At 39.0% G+C, this 26905-nt stretch overlaps 1 protein-coding gene across 1 annotated transcript; it reads left to right on the top strand.

The window, feature by feature from the left end:
• The first annotated feature begins 444 nt into the window (after positions 1–444).
• cnih1 (cornichon family member 1) lies at positions 445–26764 on the top strand. Its single transcript, XM_078562633.1, has 5 exons — positions 445–603; positions 1210–1278; positions 9365–9477; positions 21357–21500; positions 25788–26764. The coding sequence occupies exons 1-5, from the start codon at positions 523–525 to the stop codon at positions 25813–25815; spliced, it is 435 nt and encodes a 144-aa protein (XP_078418759.1). The 5' UTR covers positions 445–522; the 3' UTR covers positions 25816–26764.
• Positions 26765–26905: the final 141 nt, after the last annotated feature.

Genomic DNA, 26905 nt, shown 5'->3' with positions numbered 1-26905 from the left:
TTTCATTGCTATTAAATCACTCTTGTTATTCCATGATCAAACTATGGAAAATATTCTTTTAAAATTAAACTTGTAAGTTTTTTTGCACATCTTTTTCCCTATTTCTCTTTTTGTTGTGAACCTTTCCCTGACTGGCCTCTGCCAGTTGCTGTGGGTAAATTTAACTTTAAAGTTACCCGCATTAAATAAATAAAAGGTCCACTGGAAACATTTCATGACTGGCAATTTCTTTTGCCTTGTTATCAGGGAAAAGCACCAAGTGACAGTGCAAAAGTGTCATTTTGCGGGCGAGAAGGAGCCTACCAGGCGAGCGTGCAGCCAGCTGGGGAGAAAGGTAGTTAGCGACCTGGAAAGTTAGCTTTTTTGCTCTCTCCACAAATGCTACCTCAGCAGTTGAACAATTGCAGCATTTTCTGTTTTTATTTCAGATTTCCAGCTCATGTATGTGGGTGGGGCTACCGCGTCATGACGTGCTGACATCAGCACGCTGGCTGCCTGGCTGCCTGTCTGCCCTGATCCAAGATGGCGTTTACATTCGCGGCCTTTTGTTACATGTTGGCGCTTCTCCTTACCGCCGCACTCATATTCTTTGCCATTTGGCATGTGAGTATCACATTATTTCCGCTTTTATAACTGACCATATTTTTAAAAAATGGCCCATTCTTTTCCAAACGCGATTCCTTCTGGCTGGGTGTGGGAGGCTGACGGTGGATTTGCCTGTCGGTCCTGCTTGTTTGCGGCTGTTGTCAGGCCCGGGGGCTGGGTGGGGGGGAGAATGAATGTCCCAGAGATTCCCCAAACCAAGGCACCCATTTCCCGCTTTCTCAATGCATTCTCATTCAGACTATCTTGTTTAAAGCGATCCTAGTTTCTGACGCCGCCGCCTTTCTTGGCTGGAGCTGAGTGTATTCAGAGATTTGGCACGATTATTGCCACAGTCAATGTAAATGAGTTTTAATATTCCGATTAATTCCGTACCCTATCCTCGGCTTTGCTAAATGTAAGACTAGTTGTTGCAGCTTTTTGATGTATGCGACGGGAATGTAATTCATAGTTTTGCATTTAAAAGCCTTATCAAAAATAGTGGTGTACAATAAATTACATTAGATTCACCTTTATTTGGTCGAATCGTCTAGATTAACCAACGGTTTGTGAGATTTCAAACGAGGGAAGACGTAATTATGTTAAACCGTTGATACTCTTTTCCAGATTATAGCATTTGATGAATTGAAGACTGACTACAAGAATCCTATAGACCAATGTAATACACTCAATCCTGTAAGTTAATGTGAGGTGATTTTGAATATTTATAAATAGTTTATTTTGCTTTTTATCTAAACGTTCCGTTTTCTCTACCTAGCGAAGTTGTTTTCCTTTGAGTCTATTGATTCACGCTTGCTTCACCTTTGTATTCTGACTGTTATTAATCTACAGTGATCTTGTCAGCTGTCCTACTAACATTCTTTCAATCTGCTTTTGTCATTTTTTTCGGCACAAAGACAGTTGTAAAGGTCAAAAAGATTAAAAGAGTCAAAATGGCATTAAAGGTTCGTACTAATTTCTAGTTAAAATGCCTTTTATTTTAAAACCTTTTTCTTGGGGTCATATGTGAACGTCTTTCAGATCATAATTGACAATACAGAAGTAAAATCAAATTATTTGCAAAAATAATTGTTTTATCGCTAATGAATTTAATCGCTATGGGGATATTGCAATTAAATTTTAACTTGTGTGCTATGCTGACTTGGGCTGATAGTCCCAAATTATTGCTTGTATAATGTAACCTGAATGCATTTTGACATTGATAAATGCAGAAAGGAGTTAAACTTATCAAATTAATTTGTAAGCTGCAAGCTCAACCTTTGTAAATTTTAAGAGTAAAACAAATCCATTGGAATTACTAAAGATGCACAAATGAAAATGCTGAAGATGCTGCTTAACTGAAAGACTATTGTAAATGACCCAGCTCAGCATCATCAAACATAACACATTGAATTATTGTTGGCAATCAATATTCATCTTAATATTGAGATTTTGGTGGGCATTCTTTCATGCAAAGATACATTGAGAAGGCACATTAGTTAATTATGGAACTGCCATGCATATAGTTTTAAATCCTATATGCTAGCAAAATAAATCTTATATGCTAGCAAAATGTCAATCTTTTAATTTGTACTTTATTAGCTAAAACGCTTGTTCACCAGATCATAAGATAATTATGGGTAACAGGGGCCAACTGGCAATCTTCATTTATCCACCCAGAACGACAATCAATTTCCCCTCTCCTCCCCACAACCGTGGCATGCAGTTGTTTCTTACATGAATCACGAGTTTTTGCCTCCCCTACTATATCTGGAGGTTCATTCCCATCCATTCCATCAGCTACATTTGACTCTTACCAGCTTGAACCCATGTCCCCTGGACCTGCTCTTGCTGTTTAATTTGAAATAATTTTCCAGATAAACCACCTCTATGCCATTTAATATCTTGCATATCTCTAGAATATTACCCTGTACCATCTTAGGTATTCAGAATCATGAAGGGTCTGGACAGAGTAGATAGGGAGAAATTTGCCACTCATGAAAGGATCAAGAATGAGAGGGCACAATTTTAAAGTAATTATTAAAAGAAGCAATATTGATATGAGAAAAAACACTTTCATGCAGTAAGTGGTTAGGGTCTGGAATGCTCTGCCTGAGAGTGTGGTGGAGGCAGATTCAATTGAAGCATTCAATAGGGAATTAGACTCTTATTTGAAAAGAAAGAATGTGCAAGGCTGTGGGGAGAATGGAATTAGGTGTGTTGCTCATTCAGTGAGTCTGTGCAGACACAATGGGCCAAATGGCTTCCTCCTGCATTGTACCAATTCTGTGATTCTTTCAAAGTGGAAATGTGCAAGTTTCTGCATTATTCAGACCTCAAACTAGGGATCACTGCCTCCTGTGCATGAATATCTACCATGTGTCTCAATTTCTAGAACTGGGACCTGTACTCCAGGTATGGTGTAAGTAGAGTACTACAGAGTTCAAGCATGACTTCCCCTGATTTGTACCCTTATTATTCCAGCAATATAATTCAGCATTCTGTTGGCTTTGTTGATTGCTGCTCTGCAGTGGTTAGACTTATTAAACTTTGAGTCTACTAAGACACCTCTACCAACCTCATTCTTTTCTATTTTTCATCATCTCTGGAGTATGTCCATTTTTCCTTCCTATGTTCAGCAAAATAACTAGGATTTGCATTTATACTGCTTGTCTGAATAAATTTCTTCTGTCATTATTCTGCCCAATTAGGTATTTGTCAAACACATTTTTAAATTTCTGAGCCCCCTCATCCAAATCCACTGCCCTCTTAGTTTGTTGACATGCAAATTTGACCAGTTTATATTGGGTTTCTGAACCCAAATCATTAACGTAGGTTAGAAGTTGAATTTTTCAATGGAATATTTGTCAGCATTTTATTTTAAATTTGTTGCAATGTCGAGTACTTGTAAGATTTTATATGTTAAATTAAGTGGGGGGAAACAATTAGAATTTTCTGTGACTATGTATCACCTAATGGTGAACACATAAATATCTATTCTGAAATCATTTCACTGTGAACCATTAACTAATAAAGCAAATGGCTGCACTGTTGCACACTGCTGCATATTTTTGAATGGCATCTTACTGCCGTAAGTGTGTCAAACATTTTTTAAAGGATTTTAATTGAGATATGTATCCGGTACAGTTATTTAACATTTCAGGATTGTAGATTTGAATAGTTTTTTTTGTGGAGTACCTCCTACTTGGTTTTTTTTTTCTCCGATACCCTTTTCTTTTAATCAAAGTTAAACCTCAACTTGCATTTCAACTGTTCATCGAGCAAAGAAGGGTATTCAGTTCAACTTGTGGCTATCACTGGATCCAGACTATCCACAAGGAATTGTGCTTGAATAAATGGGAAAGGGATCTTTTGATGAGAGTTTTCTCCCATAAGTAGCTCAGGAGCTAGGATCACCTATGATCTGTTCAAGCCCGATTTTTCTAATTGGAATCCAATGGTGTTTTGTAACCTGTACGATTTGTGAGTTCATACTTCAACATTGCAGTTTGAGAATTTGAATTCCATTTGGAAAAAAAAGTGAATAAAAAGCTGGTGACAGTAAAAGTGACCATGAAGCTGTCAGAATGTCATAAAACCTGTCTGGTTCACTGCTGTCCTTACCTGGTCTGGCCTATATGTGTCTCCCAGTCACACGTTTGTCTTTTAAATATTCTCTGAAGTGCCTAGGCAAACCACTCCGTTGTATTGAACTGCTACCTTGAGGCAACTCGCGATGGACAATAAATTCTGCCTTACCCAGCAAAATCCACAACCTGTAAATGAATTAAATGTTCAGTTTCTGTTACCTTGGCAAAATGTATATCTTGTCATGATGGTATCGTTCTATTTTTCGTCCAATATTTTTTCTTTAATACTTCCCTTCCTAAAGAAAGCGACTCAGACTTTGTTTCATGGTTGAAGTAGTTCATTTCAGTATCTCATCCAAAGCAGTTATTCATGTATGTGTGCATACAATTAACATCAGTGGATTTGACAGTTGAGGTCATTACAGCTGAGCCTGATCCAGACTTCATATGGTTTGTTTTAATGAAATTCCAGGAGGTTTGTATTTGCCGTTTTTCTTTCTCTCTTTGAAGCCTGATATAGTACTTTCGCTTTTACCTTGGCTAAGAAATATAAGCTAAATAGTCCATGGATTGATCCTGGATGAGCTTACTGGTTTGTTTGACAGTGTCGTGCTGTACAGTGCATTCACTCACTGAAGCACTGCTTGCATCTTTCTGCCTTTCTATGTTGAGAGACAGGTGTTTGACATGGATTTGTAATTTTATGCAGTAATTCATTGAGTTGTATTGCAGAGAATTTTGAGCAGGGAAACAGGCCTTTTGGTTTGTGCTGGTGCTTATGCTGCAGACGAGCTTCCTCTCAAAGCTCTTCATTTAACTCTGTCGGCATATCCTTCTATTCCTTTTTCCCACTCACGTACTTACCTAGCTATCCCTTAAATGCTATTCGCGTCAATTACAGCATGTAGCAGTGAATTCCACAGTCTCAGCATTCTGTGTATAGAAGTTTTTTCCTGAATTCTTAGATTTATTAGTGATTATCTTATATTTAGGGCCTCTAGTTTTGGTCTCTGCCACAAATGGAAACATCTTCCCTATGCCTACTCTATCAAACCCATTCATAATTTTAAACATCTCATTCAGGTCACCCCTCAGCCTCCTGTGTCAGCTGGGCTCCGTTGGGAGCAGTCTTGCTTTTGAGTCAGTGGGTTCTGAGTTCAGGTCCCATTGCAGGACTTCACAAAAATCAAGGCTGACATCTGATGCAGTACTGAGGAAGTACTTCACAGTCAGAGGTGCTGTCTTTCAGACAGACTAACCTGAGACCTTTCTGCCCTCGTGAGTGGACCTATTCCATGGCATTATTTTGAAAAGAAGGGGAGTTCTCCCTGGTGGCCTGGCCAATATTTATCCCTCAACCAACATCACAAAAACAGATTATTTTATCATTGTCATATTGCTGTTTGTGGGAGCTTGCTGTGCACAAATTGGCAGCCACATTTTCTACAACAGTGGTTACACCTCAAAGTACATAATTTACTGTAAAGTGCTTTGAGCTGTCTGGTGGTTGTGAAAAGCGCTATATAAATGCAAGATTTTTTCGAGAGAAAAAGACTGTTCAGACTTTCTGGGTAAGTATAACATCACAGTTCTTGTAGATCACACACACAAGGAGGAAAGCTGTTGGGAGTCACTCTACTCCATTAGCTGATACTCAGCAGTAACACTGAAGAACTGGAGAGATGGAGGCGGATGAATTTTCAAAATTGTAAAAAAAAAAATTGTATCCCCAATTTGGCTCAAACTGCTTGCAACCTAGGCTGTGCCACCCCTACTAGTTGAAAGGCAGGCGGGAAAGCAATGAAATTGGCAAACGTTTTAAGATAAACTTATCTAAAGCAAACTTGTATCTAGAAATGGGACTGATAATATGATATGGTTGAACCATTAGATTTCCTGACAAATAGCTCCATTTGATCTTGTAATTCAAATAGGACAAAGAAAGCTATGAGATATGGGTGTTGCTGGCTAAACCAGCCAGTATTGCCCTTCCCTAATTACCCTAAAGATGGTAGTGAGCCACTTGCAACTGATCAAAGCAACAGGGTGTAGCATCTGCATAGATGAGGACCAGTGGGCATTTGTGAAAGTAGCAGTCAGAAAACTGTTGAACTAAATTCATTTCACCAACTTTCTGCAAAATATTTCTTAAAACCATTTACATAAAGGTAAAAATATTGTTTGACCTCTTGAGTGTACTTATGCAAATTGGGTCTGGTAGTATACTGGGCTAGTAATAAACAGATCCTGTCATAGTTAATAGTAAAATTGAATTCAATAAATCTGGCAATTTGTGAGCTATCACCAGAAAAATGACCATGAAATCTTGTAGGTTTAAATACTCAATTGGTTAATCTGTCCTTCATTGAAGAGAAATTGCCATCTCTATCTCCTCTTCCAGACTGCTGGTGACTCCAGTCCCACATTATGTAACAAAGTCTTAATACACTCAGTAATATGGATGGGTAATAAATACCACCTTTACAGTGTCTCCCATATCGTAAAAATAGATGGGAAGAAATTTCATTAATTTATGTTTTTTGTCCGCTATAAGCTTCCACTGTTTAAAATATTAAAGCAATGTTTATCATTGTGCTCTACTTTCCACATGGTGGAACCTATATTATCTGCTAATTTCCATTATTCTGGTTTGGAGATGTCCATAGAACCATGGAAAAGTTACAGCACAGAAGGAGGCCATTTGGCCCATCGTGTCCATGCCAGCCTCAGGGCACCCAGGTGCCCTTTTTAATCCCACCTTCCTGCACCCGGCCCATAGCCCTGCAGTTTATAGCATTTAAGGTCCAAATCCAGGTACTTTTTAAAAGAGTTTAGAGTTTCTGCATCTACCACCAACTTGGACAGCGAATTCCAGACACCCACTACCCTCTGCATAAAAAAGTTCTTCCTCACGTCCCCCCTACACCTTCTGCCACTTATCTTGAATCCATGTCCCCTGGTTCTAGAATTCTCCACCAAGGGAAACAATTTTATCCTGCCCACTCTATCTATTCCCCTCATAATTTTGTACACCTCAATCAAGTCACCTCTCAGCCTATTTTGTTCTAAAGAAAATAACTCCAACCTATCCAATCTCTCCTCATAGCTACACTTTACTAACCCTGGCAATATTCTTGTAAGTCTCCTCTGCACTCTCTCCACAGCTATTACGTCCTTCCTGTAATGTGGTGACCAGAACTGCACACAATACTTCAGTTGTGGCCTCACCAGTATTTTATACAATTCCAAGATTATATCCTTTTATATTCTATACCTCTGCCAGTGAAGGAGAGCATTCCATATGCCTTTTTTACAACCTTGTTTACTTGAACTGCTGCCTTCAGGGACCTGTGTACTTGTACGCCAAGATCTCTCACTTCATCTACCCCTCTTAGTATATTCCCATTTATTGTGTAATCCCTGTAACTGTTTGACCTCCCTCCTGTTATGTCTAATCAAAATTCTACTGTGCTGTGCTTGCCCTCAAACCAAATTTTGAAAAAAGGGGTAGTGTGTCTGGAAGTAACCATTTCATTCTGCAAATTGTAACCTTCATTGGCCTATGCTCAAGACTATCATGAACTCAAAGACTGCTCTGTTAATACGAGTGCAGGGCAATAAATCAGAACATTGTTATATGATATGTATTGTTACGGTGAGGCAGTCTTAATAGTTCCTATTGAAGGTGACTTCATATCAAAAATCTTCCTTAAATTGACAATTACACTCGGGTACTCTAATAAAGGTGACTGAAAAGTGGAATGATTAACACAGGTGCACTAAGAGTGCTATACTGGGTAGAGGCTAAAGCATACTGTTGGGCAGAGTAAAGGGAACTTTGCTTTTTAGCTGGCCAACTGTATCTGACTTAGGAATGATTGATATTGAAATAAGACAAAATTGCAAAATAATTCCACTTGCCAGCATTGACATCCTTCATGTTGATAAGTACAAAATTCACCTCCAAATATTTGAAGGAGAAAAATGTATTCTACGTTTAAAAAAAAACCAAACATTTCTTCACTTTTCTGGACTTTCCTCTTCCATCCTGTTTTTATATTAACTTTTGCTTTTGATCTTTTCAAGTTTTTTTTTAAAAACAGAAGCACTTGACTTTTTGTTCCCGAGCCTAAAAATTCTGCCAATTGAGTCTTGGAAGTCTGAAGATTGACATGATTTCAGGCCAGTCAGCTCTTGACACTTCTTTTCTAGTGTCAGATTTAAAGTGGGACCACTTGAGTTGTTGTTTTTATCACAGTTGTGCCTGGATGAAACCTAGGGCTCTAAGGATTAAAGCTCATTAAGAACTCGCTGCAATATTAAAGACTGCATTCATCTTAAACATTTTAGAAAATAACAACAGAATTTCCAATTGCCATAAACTTGCATGTTGTGTGGCTGCGACATATCTTGCTTTACCCCAAACTGCTGTCCCTGTTTATGCTTTGTAACAGCTATGTAATTTGTATGAGATTTTGTTAGAACGGTTCTGCTCCACGTACTGCTCCCATTGTTCTGACATGCCTGCCTCTCATCAGATGTGCAACTTGGGACAGGGCATGCAAATACTTCAGAATATTTTTGAGTTAATTTTTACATTTTTAGTTGAAAGAAACAGTTCTGTTTACTTCCTTAGATTCAGTGCAGCTCTTTGGTTTGTATCAGATGTGATTCAATTTGTTTTCCCATTTTATAAGTAGTGCTGGGAAGTTACACATTTTACAATGAACTTTTAGAATGGGATAAAGCTCTTCCACTTCCTGTGAGTTTTGAGTATATCAATTTGGTGCTGATTAGCGCTGGATTATGGTTAGTATAACGGACTTGCATCCATTAGGAAGTGGATTAACATTGTTCAAATGTTTACTTGGAACTCTTGGAACCAACAGACAGAGGGAACTTTCATTCCATTGGACTGGCTGGATTTGAACCAGGTCTCCAGAGATAAAAAGCAGTGTTTTCAAATGCTGTGTTATAAAGTCCCACATGTGGAACTTTCGAGAATATGTTCTTTTGTATCCAAAGTGTCGAACCCTGTTGCATATTTATTGTTTTGATGACGCTGAAACATTGGCCCTATGGGATACCTATTAATTTTTAAAAAAATCCAATAGGCGATTTTTCTTTTGCCATGGTATACAGGTAAAAGCAAATCTTGTAAAACATACTCATTTTAAGGTTTTTTTTTTCAGCTGGTACTTCCTGAGTACCTCATCCATGCCTTCTTCTGTGTCATGTTCCTCTGTGCAACAGAGTGGCTTACACTCGGTGTCAATATGCCATTGCTGGGCTACCATATCTGGAGGTAAGTAGCTATTGTCTGACATTTTCTGCTGAATGTATTTTATGTTTTGTCTCGAATAGATAATTGAATTTATTGTGTTAAATATACAGCACACTCTAGTGGTTTATTTGCAGCTTTTTTGTACTTTGTATTCCAGCTCTACATTGTGTGTTTTTGCTGAAGCCTAGCACACAATCTCTCCTCCTTATAAAGCACATTCGCTTGGTAGTACAGAACTTGAACATTGCTGAAAAGAGAGGCATTTTTCTAGAGCGCTTCGCCTTACACTCGTCAGGACAAATGCAAGAATACCAAATTTTAAATAATCACATCACATTATGCTACAGGAGAAAAGGGTGCTGATTGGTTGGCAAATTGACTCTGGCTGAGGTGTTGCCATGGAGAAAGCAATGGAGGACCGTAGCCTCCCCAAGCACCCGGGTAATTTAAACAAGGTGCAAGGTTTGAAAATATTCCTTTTTTTTTGCAAACAGTGGGTCCCTGCATATATTTTGTTAGAACAGTATATCACTTCTAGCAAGCATAAATGAGCCGCATTACAAGCTCAACTATTTATCTTAAATTGGTCACTAATGTAGATATTAACACACTCAGGATTGTTCAACAAATGCTGCCCAATTGCAGAATCACATCTAATAGTCGACATTTTGTTTTGAGCTTGCAAGGTGAGCAAGTAGCTAGGGCCCTATTTACAAGATTTCTGATAAGGCCAATCTTATAGCACAAGGAGCTGTATGAATCCCAACGTGTATAATGACCGGGGAAGGTATGGCTCTACGTGCTGTAAGATTGGCCTTATCAACAATCCTATAAATAGGGCCCTAGCTATTTGTTCACCTTGTAAGATTAACGCAGAAATAGAGCGTATCATACGAACATACGTATTTACGAACATACAAAATAGGAGCAGAAGTAGGCCATTTGGCCCCTCGAGCCTAAGATCATGGCTGATCTGTTTGTATTTCTAATTCCACATTCCCATCTACCCCCGATAATCTTTGATTCCCTTGCCTAACAAGAATCTATCTACCTCTGTCTTAAAGATATTCAATGACCCCACTCCCACCATCTTCCGAGGCTGAGAGTTCCAAAGTTGCACAACTCTCTTGAGAGAATTTTTTTCCTCGTCTCTGAGATAAAAAGGAGACCCTAATTTTAAAACAGTGCCCCTAGTTCTGGACTTGCCCACACGAGGAAGCATCATTTCCGTGCCCACCTTGTCAAGACTGTTCAGGGCCTTCAATCAAGTCACCCCTCACTCTTCTAAACTCCAGTGGAAACAAGCCTAGTCTGCCCAACCTATCCTCATAAGACAACCCACTCAGGACCCAGAGACTTGTCAGCCCACAGCTCCATCAGTTTGCTTAGTACCGCTTCCCTAGTGATTGTAATTTCACCAAGTTCCCCTCTCCCCTCCATCTCTTGATTTATGGCTATTATTGAAATGTTTTTTGTATCCTCTGTAATAAAGACAGAAGCAAAATATTTGTTCATTTCATCTGCCATTTCCTTATGATCTACTATTAGCTCCTCATTCTCCGTCTGTAGAGGACCAACATTCACTTTACTTACTCTTCTCCTTTTTAAATACCTGAAGAAGCTCTTTCTATCCGTTTTTACACTTCTAGCTAGCTTCCTCTCTCACTCTAATTTCTTTCTCCTGATTAGCCTATCATCAGTGATAGGGAAAATGCTAGAGTCTATTATAAAGGATGTGATAACAGGACACTTAGAAAATATCAATGGGATTAGACAAAGTCAGCATGGATTTATGAAAGGGAAATCATGTTTGACAAACCTACTGGCTTTTTTTTTCAGGATGTAACTAACAGAATAGATAAGGGAGAACCAATGGATGTGGTATATTTGGATTTTCAGAAAGCTTTTGATAAAGTTCCACGTAAGAGGTTAGTGTGCAAAATTAAAGCACATGGGATTGAGGGTAATATATTGGAATGGATTGAGAATTGGTTAGCAGACAGGAAACAGAGTAGGAATAAATGGGTCTTTTTTGGATGGCAGGCGGTGATTAGTGGGGTACAACAGGGGTCAGTGCTTGGGCCCCAGCCATTCACAATATATATATCAATGATTTAGATGAGGAAATCAAATGTAATATTTCCAAGTTTGCTGACATCACAAAACGAGGTGGGAATGTGAGTGGTGAGGAGGATTTTAAGAGGCTTCAGGGCGATTTAGACAAGTTGAGTGAGTGGGCAAATACATGGCAGATGCAGTATAACATGGATAAGTGTGAATTTATTCACTTTGGTAGGAAAAACGGAATGGCAGAGTGTTGTTTAAATTGTGAAAGATTGGGAAATGTTGATGTACAAAGGGACCTGGATATCTTTGTACAGCAGTCACTGAAAGCAAGTGTGCAGGTGCAGCAAGCAGTTAAGAAGGCAAAAATGGTATGTTGGCCTTCATTGCGAGACGACTTGAGAATAAGAGTAAGGATGTCTTATTGCAGCTGTACAAAGCCTTGGTGAGACCATACCTGGAGTATTTTGTGGTTTTGGTTTCCTTACTGAAGAAAGGATATACTTGCCATAGAGGGAGCGCAGCAAAGGTTCACCAAACTGATTACTGGGATTGCAGGATTGTCGTTTGAGGAGAGTTTGGGCCGACTAGGCCTGTAATCACTGGAGTTTAGAAGAATGAGAGGGAATCTCATTGAAACGTATAAAATTCTGACAGGGTTGGACAGACTAGATGCAGGGATGATGTTTCCTCTGGCCGGGGTAGGTGGGGGGGGTCTAGAACAAGCGGCCACAATCTCAGGATACTGGGTAGGCCATTGAGATGAGGAGAAACTTCTTCACTCGAGGGTGGTGAACCTGTGGAATTCTGTACCATAGAAGGCTGTGGAGGCCAAGTCATTGAATATATTTATTATTATTATTATTATTATTATTATTATTATTATTATTATTAGTCATGATCATATTGAATGGCTGAGCAGGCTTGAAGGGCCAAATGACCTACTCCTATTTTTCTGTTTCTATTACAAAATATCAAGTCTCATGTAACCTCCCTGGCTGGTTCCTGAACGCGCTGCTCTAAAAAACTATGTCAAACATTCTCTGAACTCTTCATCCAGGCTACCACTGCCAATCTGATTTTTCCAGTTTATATGTAGATTAAAATCATCCATGATTATTGTTGTCTCTTTATCCTAAGCACCCAAAATGTCTTCTTGTACACTTTGTCCTACGTTGTGGTTAGGGGGGTCTATAGACCAGGCCCACTAGTGACTTCCTTCCCCTACTATTCCTCATCTCCACCCAAACCGATTCTACATCCTGATCTCCTGAACCAAGGTGATCTCTAACTATTGCGCCAATGTCATCTTTGATTAACAGTGCTACCCCTCCACCTTTACCTAGCTTCTTGTTCTTCTTGAATGTTATAAAGCTCTCAATATGCAGGGTCCAATCCTTGTCATCCTGCAGTCACATCTCTGAAATGGCTATCAGATCATATTTATTTACTTCAGTGTGCACTATCAATTCATTTACTTATGAATGTGATGCGCATTCAGATACAGAGCCTTTAGTTTTGCCTTTTTGTTATCTTTGTAACATCTAGTCTTGACTGTCGCTACATTCTTAAACTTTTTCCCTCTTTCCCTTCCTGCCGTTCTCTGACCTCATTTCCCATATTACTTTTTTGCTCTCCTGCTTTGACTCTACCTCATGATTTGCAACATCTACCCAAGCTTGACTCCTCACCCCCTCCTTGTTTAGTTTAAAGCCCTCTCTACTTCCCTAGTTAAGCAGCTCGCTGGTTCCAGCACGGTTTTGGTGTAAACAGTCCCAACAGTACAGCCCCCACTTTTCCCAGTACTGATGCCAGTGCCCCACGAACCGGAATGCACTTCTCCCACACCGGTCTTTGAGCCACGCATTCATCTCTCTAATCTTATTTGCTCTATGTCAATTTGCACATGGCTAAGGTAATAATCCAAAGATTATTACCTTTAAATTTCTTTTTCTTGATTTGGTGCCTAGCTTCTCATACTGACTATGCAGAACCTCGTTCCTAGTTCTACCAATGTCATTGGTGCCTACATGGACCACGACAACTGGATCCTCCCGCTCCCATTGCAAGTTCCCCTCCAGCCCTGAGCAGATCCTGAACCCTGGCACTGGGCAGGTAACACAGCCGCCTGGACTGTTGCTCTTTGCTGCTGAGAACAATGTCTAGCCCCTTCACTATACTGTCCCCTACTACCACTATATTCCTGTTTGCTCCCCCCCACTCGAATGGCTTTCTGTACCATGGTACCATGGCCAGCCTGCTCATCCACCTTGCTGATCTCACCTTCGTCCACACAAGTTTTGAGCACCTCAAGCCTGTTTGACAATTGCAAAGTCTGAGGCTCCTCAACTCCTGTCTGCTTGGTCTCTTTACCTGCCTCACTCAGCCACATCCTCCTGTGCCTCACTGCTGTGCAAAACAGATGACCCTATTCTAAGAGGTGTGACCGTCTGCTGAGATGAAGTGCCCAGGTATTTCTCCCTCTCCCTTATGTTGCGCAGTGTCTGCAGTTTGGCTTCCAGATCAGTGATCCTGATCCGGAATTCCTCTAGCTGCTTACACTTTCTGCAGGTGTATTTGTCCTGGATCGCCTTGGCGTTCAAAATTCCCGCATTCCACAACTGCAACATAACACCTGAACTGCCATTGTTATGTATCTTATTTAGTTAATTTAATTACTCTTAATTAATTTAGTATAATTCCTATGTATACTACAATTTTCTGTGCTTGCTAGTACCACCCCAAAATGAAACTAAAGGTTAGATGATTCTTAATTGCACTAGTATGTGTTTTAGGTATTTATTTTAATAATTTTATTTTAACAATTTTATTTTAACTATTTTATTTCATAATCTAGCCTACAGCACAATGGCTGTCCTGATCAGATCATTGTTTGCTGTGTTTCGCACAAACACAAATGGGCCAAAGGCTACCACTTTCAGACCTGAAAAGTGCCTGGCCACCTCAAAATTACCCCGGAAAGGCAAAGTGTTTCAAAAATTTGAGCAACAGGTTAAGGAAGCTATTTTATGCTGCTACTATGCCGTGGCAACATGAGTGGCATTTTCCACTAACAGGATGCTGCTGTCAGTCTAAAAAGATACTTAACTCCTACACAATTGAGCAATGTCTTGTATGAATTTCAGTGCCAGTGCAATGCCAGGTATATAGGCCATACATCCCAATGATTGGCTGATCGAATCAAACAGCATGTTCCTTTGGTTGTTCTTAATAGGCAGAGTACAGACTGTACTCAGCTAGCCAGCGCCTGCAAAGCCCAAAGCAAACATCTGCTGTTAGATGTGACTCTGTGATTGGGCAGCACTTGTTGAACAATCTTGAGTGCGCTAATAGCTACACTAAACAACCAATTTATGATGATCAGTCAAGCTTGTAACATGGCTCATTTACACTTGCTAGAAGCGACATACATCCATATGCAGGGACCCGTTCTCTCTAAACAAAAGGAGAATGTTCAGGCCTTGAACCTTTTTTGATTACATGGGAGCTTGGAGAGCCTATAGTTCCCTGATGCTTTCTCCATGGTAATGTCCTGGCCAATCAGAGTTAGCTTGCCAACCAATCAGCACCCTTTTCTCCTGTAGCATAAATTGTGAGCATTTAAAGTTTGCTATTCTTGAGTTTGTCCTGATGAGTGAAGCTGAAAAGCTTTGGCAACATGTTTCTCTTTTCAGCAATATACAAGCACATTGGAGCACTGAAATTCTGAAAACTTGGATAAGGGATTGAGAGACACCAGAGTGAGTAAAATTTGCTTTATGACGATTTGATAATTTAGCTTATTCTGCTTTTAATACCAAATTACTTGGAATTTGAATTTAATCTTGCAACTATTCCTCCAAATCTATAATTAAAATTGCAGTGAATATGCAAAACCTGGGGGAAGAGTGCATAATAAATTTCATCAGTTGAGATTGTTTCAAATTGAACATTTCCTGATTAGCACACCTGACATACTTAATATTGCCAAAACATTTGATTAGACTGAAAAGTTACAATAGACTTATTGGACTTGATTTTTGATCTGGGCTTGGAACCCTGAAGTCTAAATAATTTGAGTTTTGACCCTGCAAACAATCGTCGAATGTAAATGCCCTAATTGGGCTGGAGATGAACTGGTATCCAACTGCTGGTGTTGAGCGTTACAAGTCGTTGGGAGCTGCCAGCAGAGCATGAAAGGCAAAGACAGGTAGACAGCAGCCATGATGGGGCCTTCTGCAGATGAGACAAGGCAGTACCTTGGAGGGCTAGCAGCCTGACCATGCACAAAAATGACCAAAATGGCCAACTAAACGGTATTGTGCCTGATCTGGGGCAGGATCCACCAGTTTCCCAAAACATTCCAGGATAAAAGTATCCATTAATTTTTTCCCGCATTGAACCCAGCAGCTGTGTACTAACATGCACCAGACTGTTCAGTTTTGGTGATTTAAAAATTTAAAATTGCCTTCTTGCCCTCCCTGGCCCATTAACAAACTCCTCAAGGAGTTAATTGGAAGTGAGCGAATTCCCCCACTCCTCCCCACCCGTTCTCACTTTGAAAATTCCAGTGTGTTCCAGAGGCGTCAGGATACTGAAATGGCATCCAGGAGCATTATTTTCAAAGCGCACCCACTCATGTTCTGGCCCCCACAGGCAATTGAAAATCCTGACCCTTATGTCAATGGTACCTAGAATAGAAATAGAAGCTAACAATTGGAATGATAAATAGGAAATAATATAACCGGCTGACTTCTATTTGAAGCAATAGTGTAATACACTAAATGCATTGAAGAGGACAGCAGATTGTACATGCAGTTCTTAAATTGTACATTTGGACTTAGCGAAATGTTGTAGCCAATTAGTACAAAACACAGTCCAAAACACCAACAAATTGAATGAAAAGTTGATCTAATTTTGTTGATGTTGGTTGAGCAATGGATGTTGACTTGGATATCAGGAAAACTCATGGCTCTTCTGATAGTATAATGGAATCTACAATGTTCATCTAAACTGACAGATCAACTTATGTTTAATATCTCATCTATACAACATCTTTAGCACTAAAGTGCTGGCCTAGATTATGTGCTCATTTAAATATAGGGTTACTGATGCCAATGTCGTGCATAATTGTGCTCATACCGTTTAAATATACAGTATCTGCTGCACTTTACTTGTGCATACCAAAATGTAACAGGTGTATCACAGTTCAAAAGCTTATTGCATTACCTGTACAGTATACTGTTTCAAGAAACATTTAAATGGAGGGCAGATTTTTAAAAAAATATCTGTTCAAAAATACATTCGTGTTTTATGAAATTTTCAATGAAGTATAGAAAAGAGATAGATACCTGGTTATTTCTTGTTGTTTTAGTTGGTCTTGAGATAATCTAGATTTTTTTTGATATCAATCTAGAGAGACTTCTAACAATAATTAGCATTTAAATTCATTGTCGGACCAGACCCTTCCTAAACAGGGGTACCTGATCCATGGCCTTTAAAAATACAGGCCAGATTGGCATCTAAAATTATACCATGCTTCAGACTCTGGACTACCATAAATAAAACCGTGGGTGTTCAGTTAGTATATATTTGGTGAAAATGCCCTACATGTTCTTTGATAATAGCATTTAAAATTGATTTATACTTGATTTCCTTTCTCTGCTCCCTCCCAAAAATAGGCGGGCTCACAATGTATACGTCTTGGATAACTTCTATCATAAATACTATCTTAATTTTAAAATGTTGCTTTATTAAGTGAAATCTAACTATTAAGTATTGAAGAAGTGAAATAGATGGCCCAAAGTAAAGTTTATATTCCTGGCATTTATAGCGAAGCATCAGTGTCAAATTAAAGAAGCACTAAAGTAAGAATCAGATAAGTATTTGGCTGATAACAGTTGATGTCTATTTTGAAATGGGTAAATTAAGACCATCAATACATACAATATGTAGTAATTTGAGCCTCGTATTTTTGAACAGATTTTTTAAAAATCTGTTCTCCATTTAAATGTTTCTTGAAACAGTATACTGTACAGGTAATGCAATAAGCTTTTGAACTGTGATACACCTGTAACATTTTGGTATGCATTTTTAATGACATAACGTTATAGGTCCACTGCATAGCATAACTTTTAGCTATTCAGGACACCAGGAGCATGTAAAAGACAACTCCAGTGAATCTTGCTTCAGTATTATTCCTTTGTTGTTCAAAGAAACTTGCTTGGTTATCCAAATCTGTGATTGGTACAAATGGTGGACTATCAGAAAAGATCAAACATGGGTATACAGCAACATTTGCAAAGAAATGTTCAAAGCCACCGATGCACAACCAGTAAGATTGTTGGGAGGGTAGTGTACACAACCAACTTGACGAACTTTATTTAAAAAATGGCTTGCTGAACTACCTAAAATGACAGGTGACAATCTTTGGGTTTGTGAAATTTGAGCATTGAAGAAGAATAGGCCATTTCTCCCATCAAGGCTGATCCTGCTACAGACCTTCTGCAACCTACTTTATAATAAATTACACCCAATTTATTTAATTTCCCATGGGAAATGACCTGCATAAATATTTATCCCCAAAGACTCGAGCAAATTCCAGAATATCTGCTAATTCCTACACTTGCAATATTCAGCTTTGGCTGGGTGGCTGTTTCTAGTGCAGCAGTGTAGGAATCATTATATTCTGTGGAGTACAATTGTCCTGCTAATTTGAAGTCCTTTTTTCTGATAAGGTTTTAGAATTATCCAATAATTGGAATTGAGCAATGTAAATAACACAGTGGGAATTTAGTGCTTAAAACATGAACTCAAGAATTTGAAGTACAAGGTGTTTATTCTTTTTGTTCTGTACATATCTAAATCTTTTCCTGCCCTCTATAGCATGGTTGGAGGATTCAGGGAGACTAATTATTTGCAGGGGACTGGGTCAAAATTCTGTGCCTATTGCAAGACAAGTAACCTGTTCTTGGTTTTCATATGTATGCTTCTCAGCATCTTGAAAACAGAACCATGACTTACGAACATACCACTTACAAACATGGAGCAGGAGTAGGCCATTCAGCCCCTTGAGCCTGCTCAATCTTTTTAATAAGGTCCTGGCTGATCTGATAGTAACCTGAAATCTGCATCCCACCTACCGCTGATAACCTATCATCCTCTTGCTTACCAAGAATCTATCCACCTCTGCCTTAAAAATATTCAAAGACTCGGCTTCTGCCACCTTTTCAGGAAGAGAGCTCCAAAGACGCACAACCTTCTGAGTGAAAAAATTTTGCCTCATCTCTGTTTTAAATGGGCGTCCCCTTATTTTTAAACAGTGACCCCTAGTTCTAGATTCTGCCACAAGATGAAACAGCCTCTCCACATCCACCCTGTCAAGACCCCTCAAGAGTTCGTAAGTTTCAATAATGTCTCTTACTCTTCTAAACTCCAGTGGATACAAGCCAAGTCTGTCCAACCTTTCCTCATAAGACAACCCACCCATTCCAGGCATTAATCTGGTAAACCTTCTCTGAACTGCTTCCAATACTTCTCCCTTTTTAAAATTATGCTTACATATAAGAATATACAAGGAAGTCCCTTAGAGTTGAGAAGAGTGAGAGATAATCTCTTTGAAACATACAAAGTTTTTAAGGGGCTTGACAGGGTAGATACTGGGAGGATGTTTCTCCCAGCTGGGGAGTTTAGAACTAGGATTCAAAGTCTCAATAAGGAGTTTGCCATTTGGGACTGAGATGATGAGAAATTTCTTCATTTAGACGGTTGTGAATCTTTGGAATTTTGTAGCCTAGAGGGCTCCAGATGCTCAGTTGTTGAGTATATTCAAGACACAGATCAATAGACTTTTGGATACTAAGCAAATCCACAGATATGGGGATAGTGCAGGATGGTGGAGTTGAGGTAGATCTTATTGAATGACAGCAAGCTCGAAGGGCTGAATGGCCTACTTCTCTTATTTCTTATGTTCTAAAAAATGTGACAAAGCTTGACTTTGTGATGATAATTTAAGATAATATAATATATATGAAACCAAAGACCAGGAAATCATCTTTGGTCTTCTGAACTCTCTCATATTTGATGAATCATGATTCATCAAAGTTGGCAATATTTTAATGTAAGAAAGGCCCCAAAGCATTTTACAGATAGCTGCCTTTGAAGGTGGAACAAAGGAACATAGTTGAGCCATTCGGCCTCCAAGCCTATCCCACCATTTAATTAGATCGCGGCTAATCTGTCACAATTCCGTTTACCTTTACTTGCGAATGAAATTTTTTTCTGTCAATCTCAGTTCTAAATTTCAATTGACTTATGAGTCCACAGTCTATTGCAGGAAAAAGCCCACTTTTCCATTACCCATTGTGTGGAAAAAGTGCTTTCTAATTCCATTTCTGAATGGTCTAGCTCTAATTTCAAATGTGCCCACTTGATTCTCCCATTTAAAGAAACAGGTTATTTGTAGCTACTGTATTGAAAATGTTATCATTTTAAACATTTCCATAAGATCATCCGTCCACTTCTGAATTCAAGGTAATACAACCCTGGATTGCTTCATTTCTCCTAATATTCTAGTGATTAATGTATAGCCAGTGTAAGGCTAGGTTCTGTGAATTTCTTCCCATGAACTGATGAAGATGAATAAGTGTCCTGGTCTGAAAACAAAATGCTGGTCAGGCAGCATTTGTGGAGAGAGAAACTGAATTAATGTTTCAGGAAGGTGACCTTGCATCGAACTGGGAAATGTTAGAAATATTAGCAAGTGAAAGGGAGGAAGGTGGGAAAAACAACAAAAGGGAAGGTCTGTGATAGGGTAGAAGGCATGCAAGATTAAATTACAAACCAGTTGGTGGTGCAAGACCAAAAGCAATAGTAATAGGACAAGGAAAGAAACAAAAGGTGTCCAGAGGAGGTGTGAATGACAGAATGCTGAACAGTTGCAGTCCAAAACGAAAAACCAGAGAAAAACGAGAGTAAAATAAAAACTTGCAAAGAAAAGGAGAACAAAATGGAGACAGAGGTTATGGTCTTAAATTGTTGAACCTGTTGTTGAGTCTGGGGATCTTGCAGCCCAAATTCTTTTGTCATTTAATCTCTTGTATCTTTCACCCTATCACAGACCTTACCTTTTTGCTCTTTTTCTCACACCCCCACCCCATGCCACCCCTTTCACTTGCTTTAGGCCTGATAACGTTTCTAACTTTTTCCCAGTTCTGATTAAAGATCATGGACCTGAAATGTCAGCTGTACTTTCCTCTGAGATGCTGCCCTACCTGCTGAGCATTTCCTACATTTTCAGTTTTTTTCATATTTACAGCATCTATGGTATTTTGCTTTTGTGTAAGAGTTATGATCTATTTGTTTATTCCAGGCTATAATTAAGGCCAAATATAGTAATACTCTTGAGATCAGCCTGATTGTTTCATGAAAACATGTAATCTGAGGCACTGTCTGTAAAAGGGTACTATTATGTGTTTGATAAACGGTGTTCTGAAAAAGTAAATTTCCATTATTGTCTGAATAGTTTTGCATTGCCAAAGCCAAATTACATCCAAAGCATTTACTTTTTCCAATTTTATTGGATTTACCTATCAAGGTGCTTTAAGTTGGTGCAATGACATATCATAAATTTGATATGTAGTTCACAAAACTACTTTTTATGGGTCTCGATGTTCCTTATTTTATACCAAGCCATTGTTTTATAAATGGTCTGGAAACGGTCTGTGCTCCATTCTTAGCTTATTCATATGTTGATCACTGCATTTCATAGAGAAATTGTGACTCTTATATCAATTGATAGTGTATCCCTTTTTAATCAAAATAAAATCTTTTTGCAGGTACATGACTAGACCAATAATGAGCGTTCCAGGTCTCTATGATCCAACCACTATTATGAATGCTGATATACTAGCATACTGTCAGAAGGAAGGGTGGTGCAAACTAGCATTTTACCTGTTGTCGTTTTTTTACTATCTATATGGGTAAGTTGATATAAAAATGAATTATGTTTTTAGAAATGTTTTCTCAATTTTACCAGTGAGATTTGTGTGCTCTAAGTTTATAATGACTTATGTGATTTTGAAGTATAAAACTTAGGTATTAGGTTTCTTGTTCTCAGGCAAGAAAATAATTTTCTCTTGAGAAACAGGTGAAAAAGTAAAACTGTCGCTGCAGATTAAAGACTAAGAGATGATGGGATAAAATGAGAAATGAAGGTTGGGTAATGCCTGTGGAAGGAGGAAGAGAAAATGCAGGAAGTTAATGGAGTTTCTTCGTTTTAAGATCCCAGGAAATGATGAGCTGTGGTAGGAGACTGTGCAGTTTTTAAAAAATTCATTTAAGGGATGTGGGCTTTGCTGGCTAGGCCAGCATTTATTGTCTATCTCTAATTGCCCTTGAGAAGGTGGTGGTGAGCTGCCTTCTTGAACCGCTGCAGTCCATGTGTAGCTACACCCACAGTGCTGTTAGGGAGGGAGTTCCAGTACTTTGACCCAGTGACAGTGAAAGAACGGCGATACATTTCCAAGTCAGGATGGTAAGTGGCTTGGAGGGGAACTTTCCATATATCTGCTGCCCTTGTCCTTCTAGATGGTAGTGGTCATGGGTTTGGAAGGTGCTGTCTAAGGAGCCTTGGTGAGTTTCTGCAGTGCATCTTGTAGATGGTATACACGGCTGCTCCTGTGCGTCGGTGTTGGAGAGAGTAAATGTTTGTGAATGGGGTGCCAATCAAGTGGGCTGCTTTGTCTGGATGGTGTTGGGCTTATTGAGTGTTGTTGGAGCTGCACTCATCCAGGCAAGTGGAGAGTATTCCATCACGAGAGAAAAAGTACTAGGAAAACTAATGGGACTAAGGGCTGACAAGTCCCCTGGTCCTAATGGTCTGCATCCTAGTGTCTTTAAAAGAAGTGACTGTAGAGGTAGTGGATGCATTGGTTGTAATCTTCCAAAATTCCCTAGATTGTGGAAAGGTTTCAGCAGATTGGAAAACCACAAATGTAATACCTCTGTTCAAGAGACAAGGGAGACAGAAAGCAAGAAACTATGAGTCAGTCAGCCTAACATTTGTCATTGGGAAAATGTTAGAATCCATTGTAAAGGAAATAGTAGCAGGACATTTAGGAAATTATAATTCAATCAGGAATGGTTTTATGAAAGGGAAATCATGTTTGACAGATTTATGAACGTTCTTTGAGGTTGTAATAAGCAGGGTGGACAAAGGGGAACAAGTAGATGCAGTGTATTTGGGATTCCAAAAGGCATTCGATAAGGTGCCATAAAAGGTTATTACATGAGATAAGAGCTCAAGATTTTGGGGTGATATATAAGCATGGATAGAGAATTAGCTAATTAACAGGAATCAGAGAGTCGGGATAAATGGATTATTTTCAGTTGGCAAACTGTAACTGGAGTGCAACAGGGATTAGTGCTGGGGCCTTGACTATTTACAATCTATTTTAATGACTTGGATGAAGGGACTGAGTATATTGTAGCCAAATTTGCTTACGACACAAAGATAGGTAGGAAAACGAGTTGGAAGGAGGATACAGAGTCTGCAAAGGGACATGGATAGGTTAAGTGAGTGGGCAAAAATTTGGCAGATGGGGTATAACGTGGGAAATGGCAGGAAGATTGGAAAAGCAAAATCTTATTCAAATGGAGAGATGCTGCAGTACAGAGAAATCTGGGTGTCCTTGTACAGTGTCCTCGATTAACGTTGCCTCACCTAACGTTATTAATAAAATAGTGTCAGTATATCCGTTTAATGTTGCCAGTTTCACTTTAAGCCCAACGCAAACTGAAGGAACAGCACCTCATCTTCCGACTAGGTACTTTACAGCCTTCCGGGCTGAATATTGACTTCAACAACTTTAGATCTTAAACTCCCTCCCCCATCCCCACCCCCATTTCCGTTTCTTCCCCCTCCCTTTTGTTTTTCCAATAATTTATATAGATTTTTCTTTTCCCACCTATTTCCATTATTTTTAAATCTATAACTATAATACCCTGTCAGTCTTTCCATCCCACCCCCACTAGAGCTGTACCTTGAGTGTCCTGCCATCCATTTTTAATTAGCACATTCTCTTAGATAATGTCACCACCTTTAACACCTCTCTGTTCCTTTGTCTGTAACATCTTTTGATTATCTGCTCCTATCACTGCTTGCTTGTCCCTACAACCACCTCCCCCCCCCCCCCCCCCCCCCCACCTTAAATTTCACCCCTCTCCTAACTTCGCTCAGTTCTGCTGAAGGGTCCTGAGGACTCGAAATGTCAACTCTTTTCTCCGCCGATGCTGCCAGACCTGTTGAGTTTTTCCAGGTAATTCTGTTTTTGTTTCACTTTAACATCGTTTGCCCCAAACTTCCTCTCTGCATCCAGCCTGCTGACAAAACTTTCCCCCCAGCGTTTTGGCTCTTGTCATCAGTGCCTCTTCCCCCTGCTCCTGGGCCTTGCCCACCGCCCTGGGGCTCTGTTCTTCTCTTGGCTGCTTGCTCCGTTGCCGCCTCCACTTCTGCCTTCGCTGGTGCTGAGCAGCTACTGAAATCTTGGGATCCATCTAGTGAGAAAAGTTGGTCAGTGCAGGAAGTTCTGGGACTTCAGCTGATAACAGCACTGACCATCCTCTGCTGCTAGATGGAGCCTGGTCACTATAAAAGCACTCAGTACAGGTATCTGTGTGGCTAGTGCTTTTTTTAATATTGGGTACTGTACTGTATTTCTTTTATATTTAGTGATGTAAGTTATCTAAGCTAGGAATGTACAGTGCTGCACATATAAGGTACAGTATTTCAACTTGTACATCCTTTTTTTCTGGGTGAGAAATGTCAGAAGGAACCTAACTTTGGCATTGGCTCTTATGAGAACCTATGAGTGAGTTAGTCATTTCACTTACTCGTGATTTTCAGGAACACAACCACAACTTTAATTGAGGACTTACTGTACATGAATCTCAAAGTTAGTGTGCAGGTACAGCAAGTAATTAGGAAGGCAAATGGAATATTGGCCTTTATGGCAAGAGGGATGGAGTGCAAAAGTAGGGAAGCCTTGTTACAATGGACAGGCATTGGTGAGACCATACCTAGAGTGCTGTGTACAGTTTTGGTCTCCTTTATTTAAGGGATATACTTTCATTGGAGGCAATTCAGAGAAAGTTCACTAGATTGAGTCTGGGGACGAAGAGGTTGTCCTATGAGGAAAGGTTGAGCTGGTTGGCCTATATTCATTGGAGTTTAGAAGAATGAGAGGTGGCTTGACAGGGTCGATGCTGAGAGGATATTTCCCTTCGTGAAATTTAGAACTGGGGGAACAATTTCAAAATAAGGGATCGCCAATTTAAGACAGAAATGAGGGGGAATTTCTTCGTGGAGAGTTGTTAATCTTTGGAATTCAATGAATGTATTCAAGGTTGAGTTAGATTTTTGATCTTCATGGGAGTCGAAGGTTATGGGGATAGGCAGGTAGGAAAGTGGAGTTAAGGCCACAATCAGATTAGTCTTGATCTTATTGAATGGCAGAGCAGGCTCTAGGGTCCAAATAGCTTACTCATTTTTTATGTTCTTATCCGGGTGAGTGGTAAGTATTCATCACATTCCTGACTTGAACCTTTTAGATGGTAGAGAGATTTTGAAGGGCAGTTTCCCTGAAGAACAGAGTTGGTGCTGAGCCCCAGGGTACTACAGAGTTGATGGAAATAGATGCACTGTCAAGTGTAGCACATAGCAATGTCGGTTAATTTAGATATCCTTGAACATGACCTGTGGAAGATTCATTTAGTTGCTTGTTTAGAAGTGCATAATTCCAGGCTCATTTACGGCTTTAAAAATGTGATAAATTCCTCAAAAGAAGGTACAAGAGTAGAGTTGCAGAAGTAAATAACAGACTTAAATATCATCATTAGAACCTGAAGAAGATAAGACTATATAAATAATCTGGGTTTGGGTACAACTCAGGATGATAAACCAGGTTCTATACATTAAACAATAAATTTATAAGGACTGTAGGTCTGTAGATGGAAGGATTAGAGGGTTACCTTATGATGAATAGAGGTAAATACCTAAGAGGAGGGAAGAATAGACCAGGAATAAATGACTAAAGAGACAGCTTGAGGACAATAGGAGGGATACCATTTGTCGTGGAGCACAGAAAACGGAGGTTACTAAATTACCCACAGCAGTTGATTTGGTTTGTTAATTTTGAAATCAAATCTTTGTTTTATTTCATTTTGACAGGTTTAGCGTATTGGATCTTTTTAACAATTTTGTTTTGCAGAATGATCTATGTGCTGGTGAGTTCTTAAAATAACAGTTGAGAGATCCAGTGAAGTCGTTTACTCCATGCAAGAAACAAAAGGATAGTGGTGGTTTTTGAACAAATTGGGCTCATCCACAGAACTTGTAGTTCACCAGATATGACTTGCTTATATGCATACAAATAAAATGCTTTCCCTCAATTTTCATGGACATTTTGCCTCCAGAGTTTATAGTTTTCTGCCTGTAGAAGAAATGATTTTTGCAAATTGCGTTGACCCAAAACTCAGAAGAATTACGTTTGTATTTTATGTATGAAAATCACTAATTACCAATTATGTTTTAAACATAACATTGAAATTGCACTCCTATTTGATGCTATTTACAAATAACTTGCAGGTATATTATGTAAAACAAATTATGTTACTAGGCTCAAATGCGTTGTGTCCAGTTTTAAAAAAACTAAAGGATGAATCCAGATTCTTTGGCCCCCTGAACATCAATTTGTTTGTTTAGCAAATTTAGTTTTTTTTTCACATTGTGTAAAGAGAATTTGTTTTAAAACAGCTTGTTGTACTCTTGAGAGAAATGATGGATATAATCTGTGCTAGTCATCCTTTACAGAATATGCAAATTAAAGTTCTTTTACACAAATGGATCCCTTTCCCATGCGAAGTCACATTTATTTTAAGTAAAACTTTGTTTTTGTTGGGAAACATTTGTTGGGAAACATTTAGCTCTGGTAATGGTGCCAAAGTAATCCATGTTGATTTGACCTACACATTTATATGGTTCTACTATACTTTTACTACACAACAAATTATAGCATTTGTTCTGATTATGTTTAAGGTTCAAACAACAAACTCCATTTTTGGAATAGTTAATTTGGTTTGTAATAATATTGTTCACTAGATGTGGTGTGTTACAGCTGTATGTTTATTTTTCTGTACAAATTCCAGCAAATAAAAGGCTTGAATATAAATTAACAAATGTTAAAAATTGTGTGCTGAAGAATGCAACATTTATGTTTAGGTGAACCATGGGCAATGGTACTGGCACATAAAGGCTTAGTTAATATACAAGGAACTTTGTGTTGTGTTTATAATATCACAAATATCCCTGTTAGCAAATAGAGACTGA

This window comes from Cetorhinus maximus, chromosome 18, assembly GCF_964194155.1.
Source record: "Cetorhinus maximus chromosome 18, sCetMax3.hap1.1, whole genome shotgun sequence".
Lineage (NCBI taxonomy): Eukaryota > Metazoa > Chordata > Chondrichthyes > Lamniformes > Cetorhinidae > Cetorhinus > Cetorhinus maximus.
The sequence above is the reverse complement of the archived record's forward strand: the minus strand, read 5'-3'. Positions and strand labels throughout refer to the sequence as shown.

Coding starts and splice junctions, on each gene's coding strand:
- cnih1 (XM_078562633.1), top strand. CDS start 523: ATGGCGTTTACATTCGCGGCCTTTTGTTACATGTTGGCGCTTCTCCTT. Junction 9,478..21,356: donor CTGGGCTACCATATCTGGAG/GTAAGTAGCTAT, acceptor ATCTTTTTGCAG/GTACATGACTAGACCAATAA. Junction 21,501..25,787: donor TTTTTTTACTATCTATATGG/GTAAGTTGATAT, acceptor TTTGTTTTGCAG/AATGATCTATGTGCTGGTGA.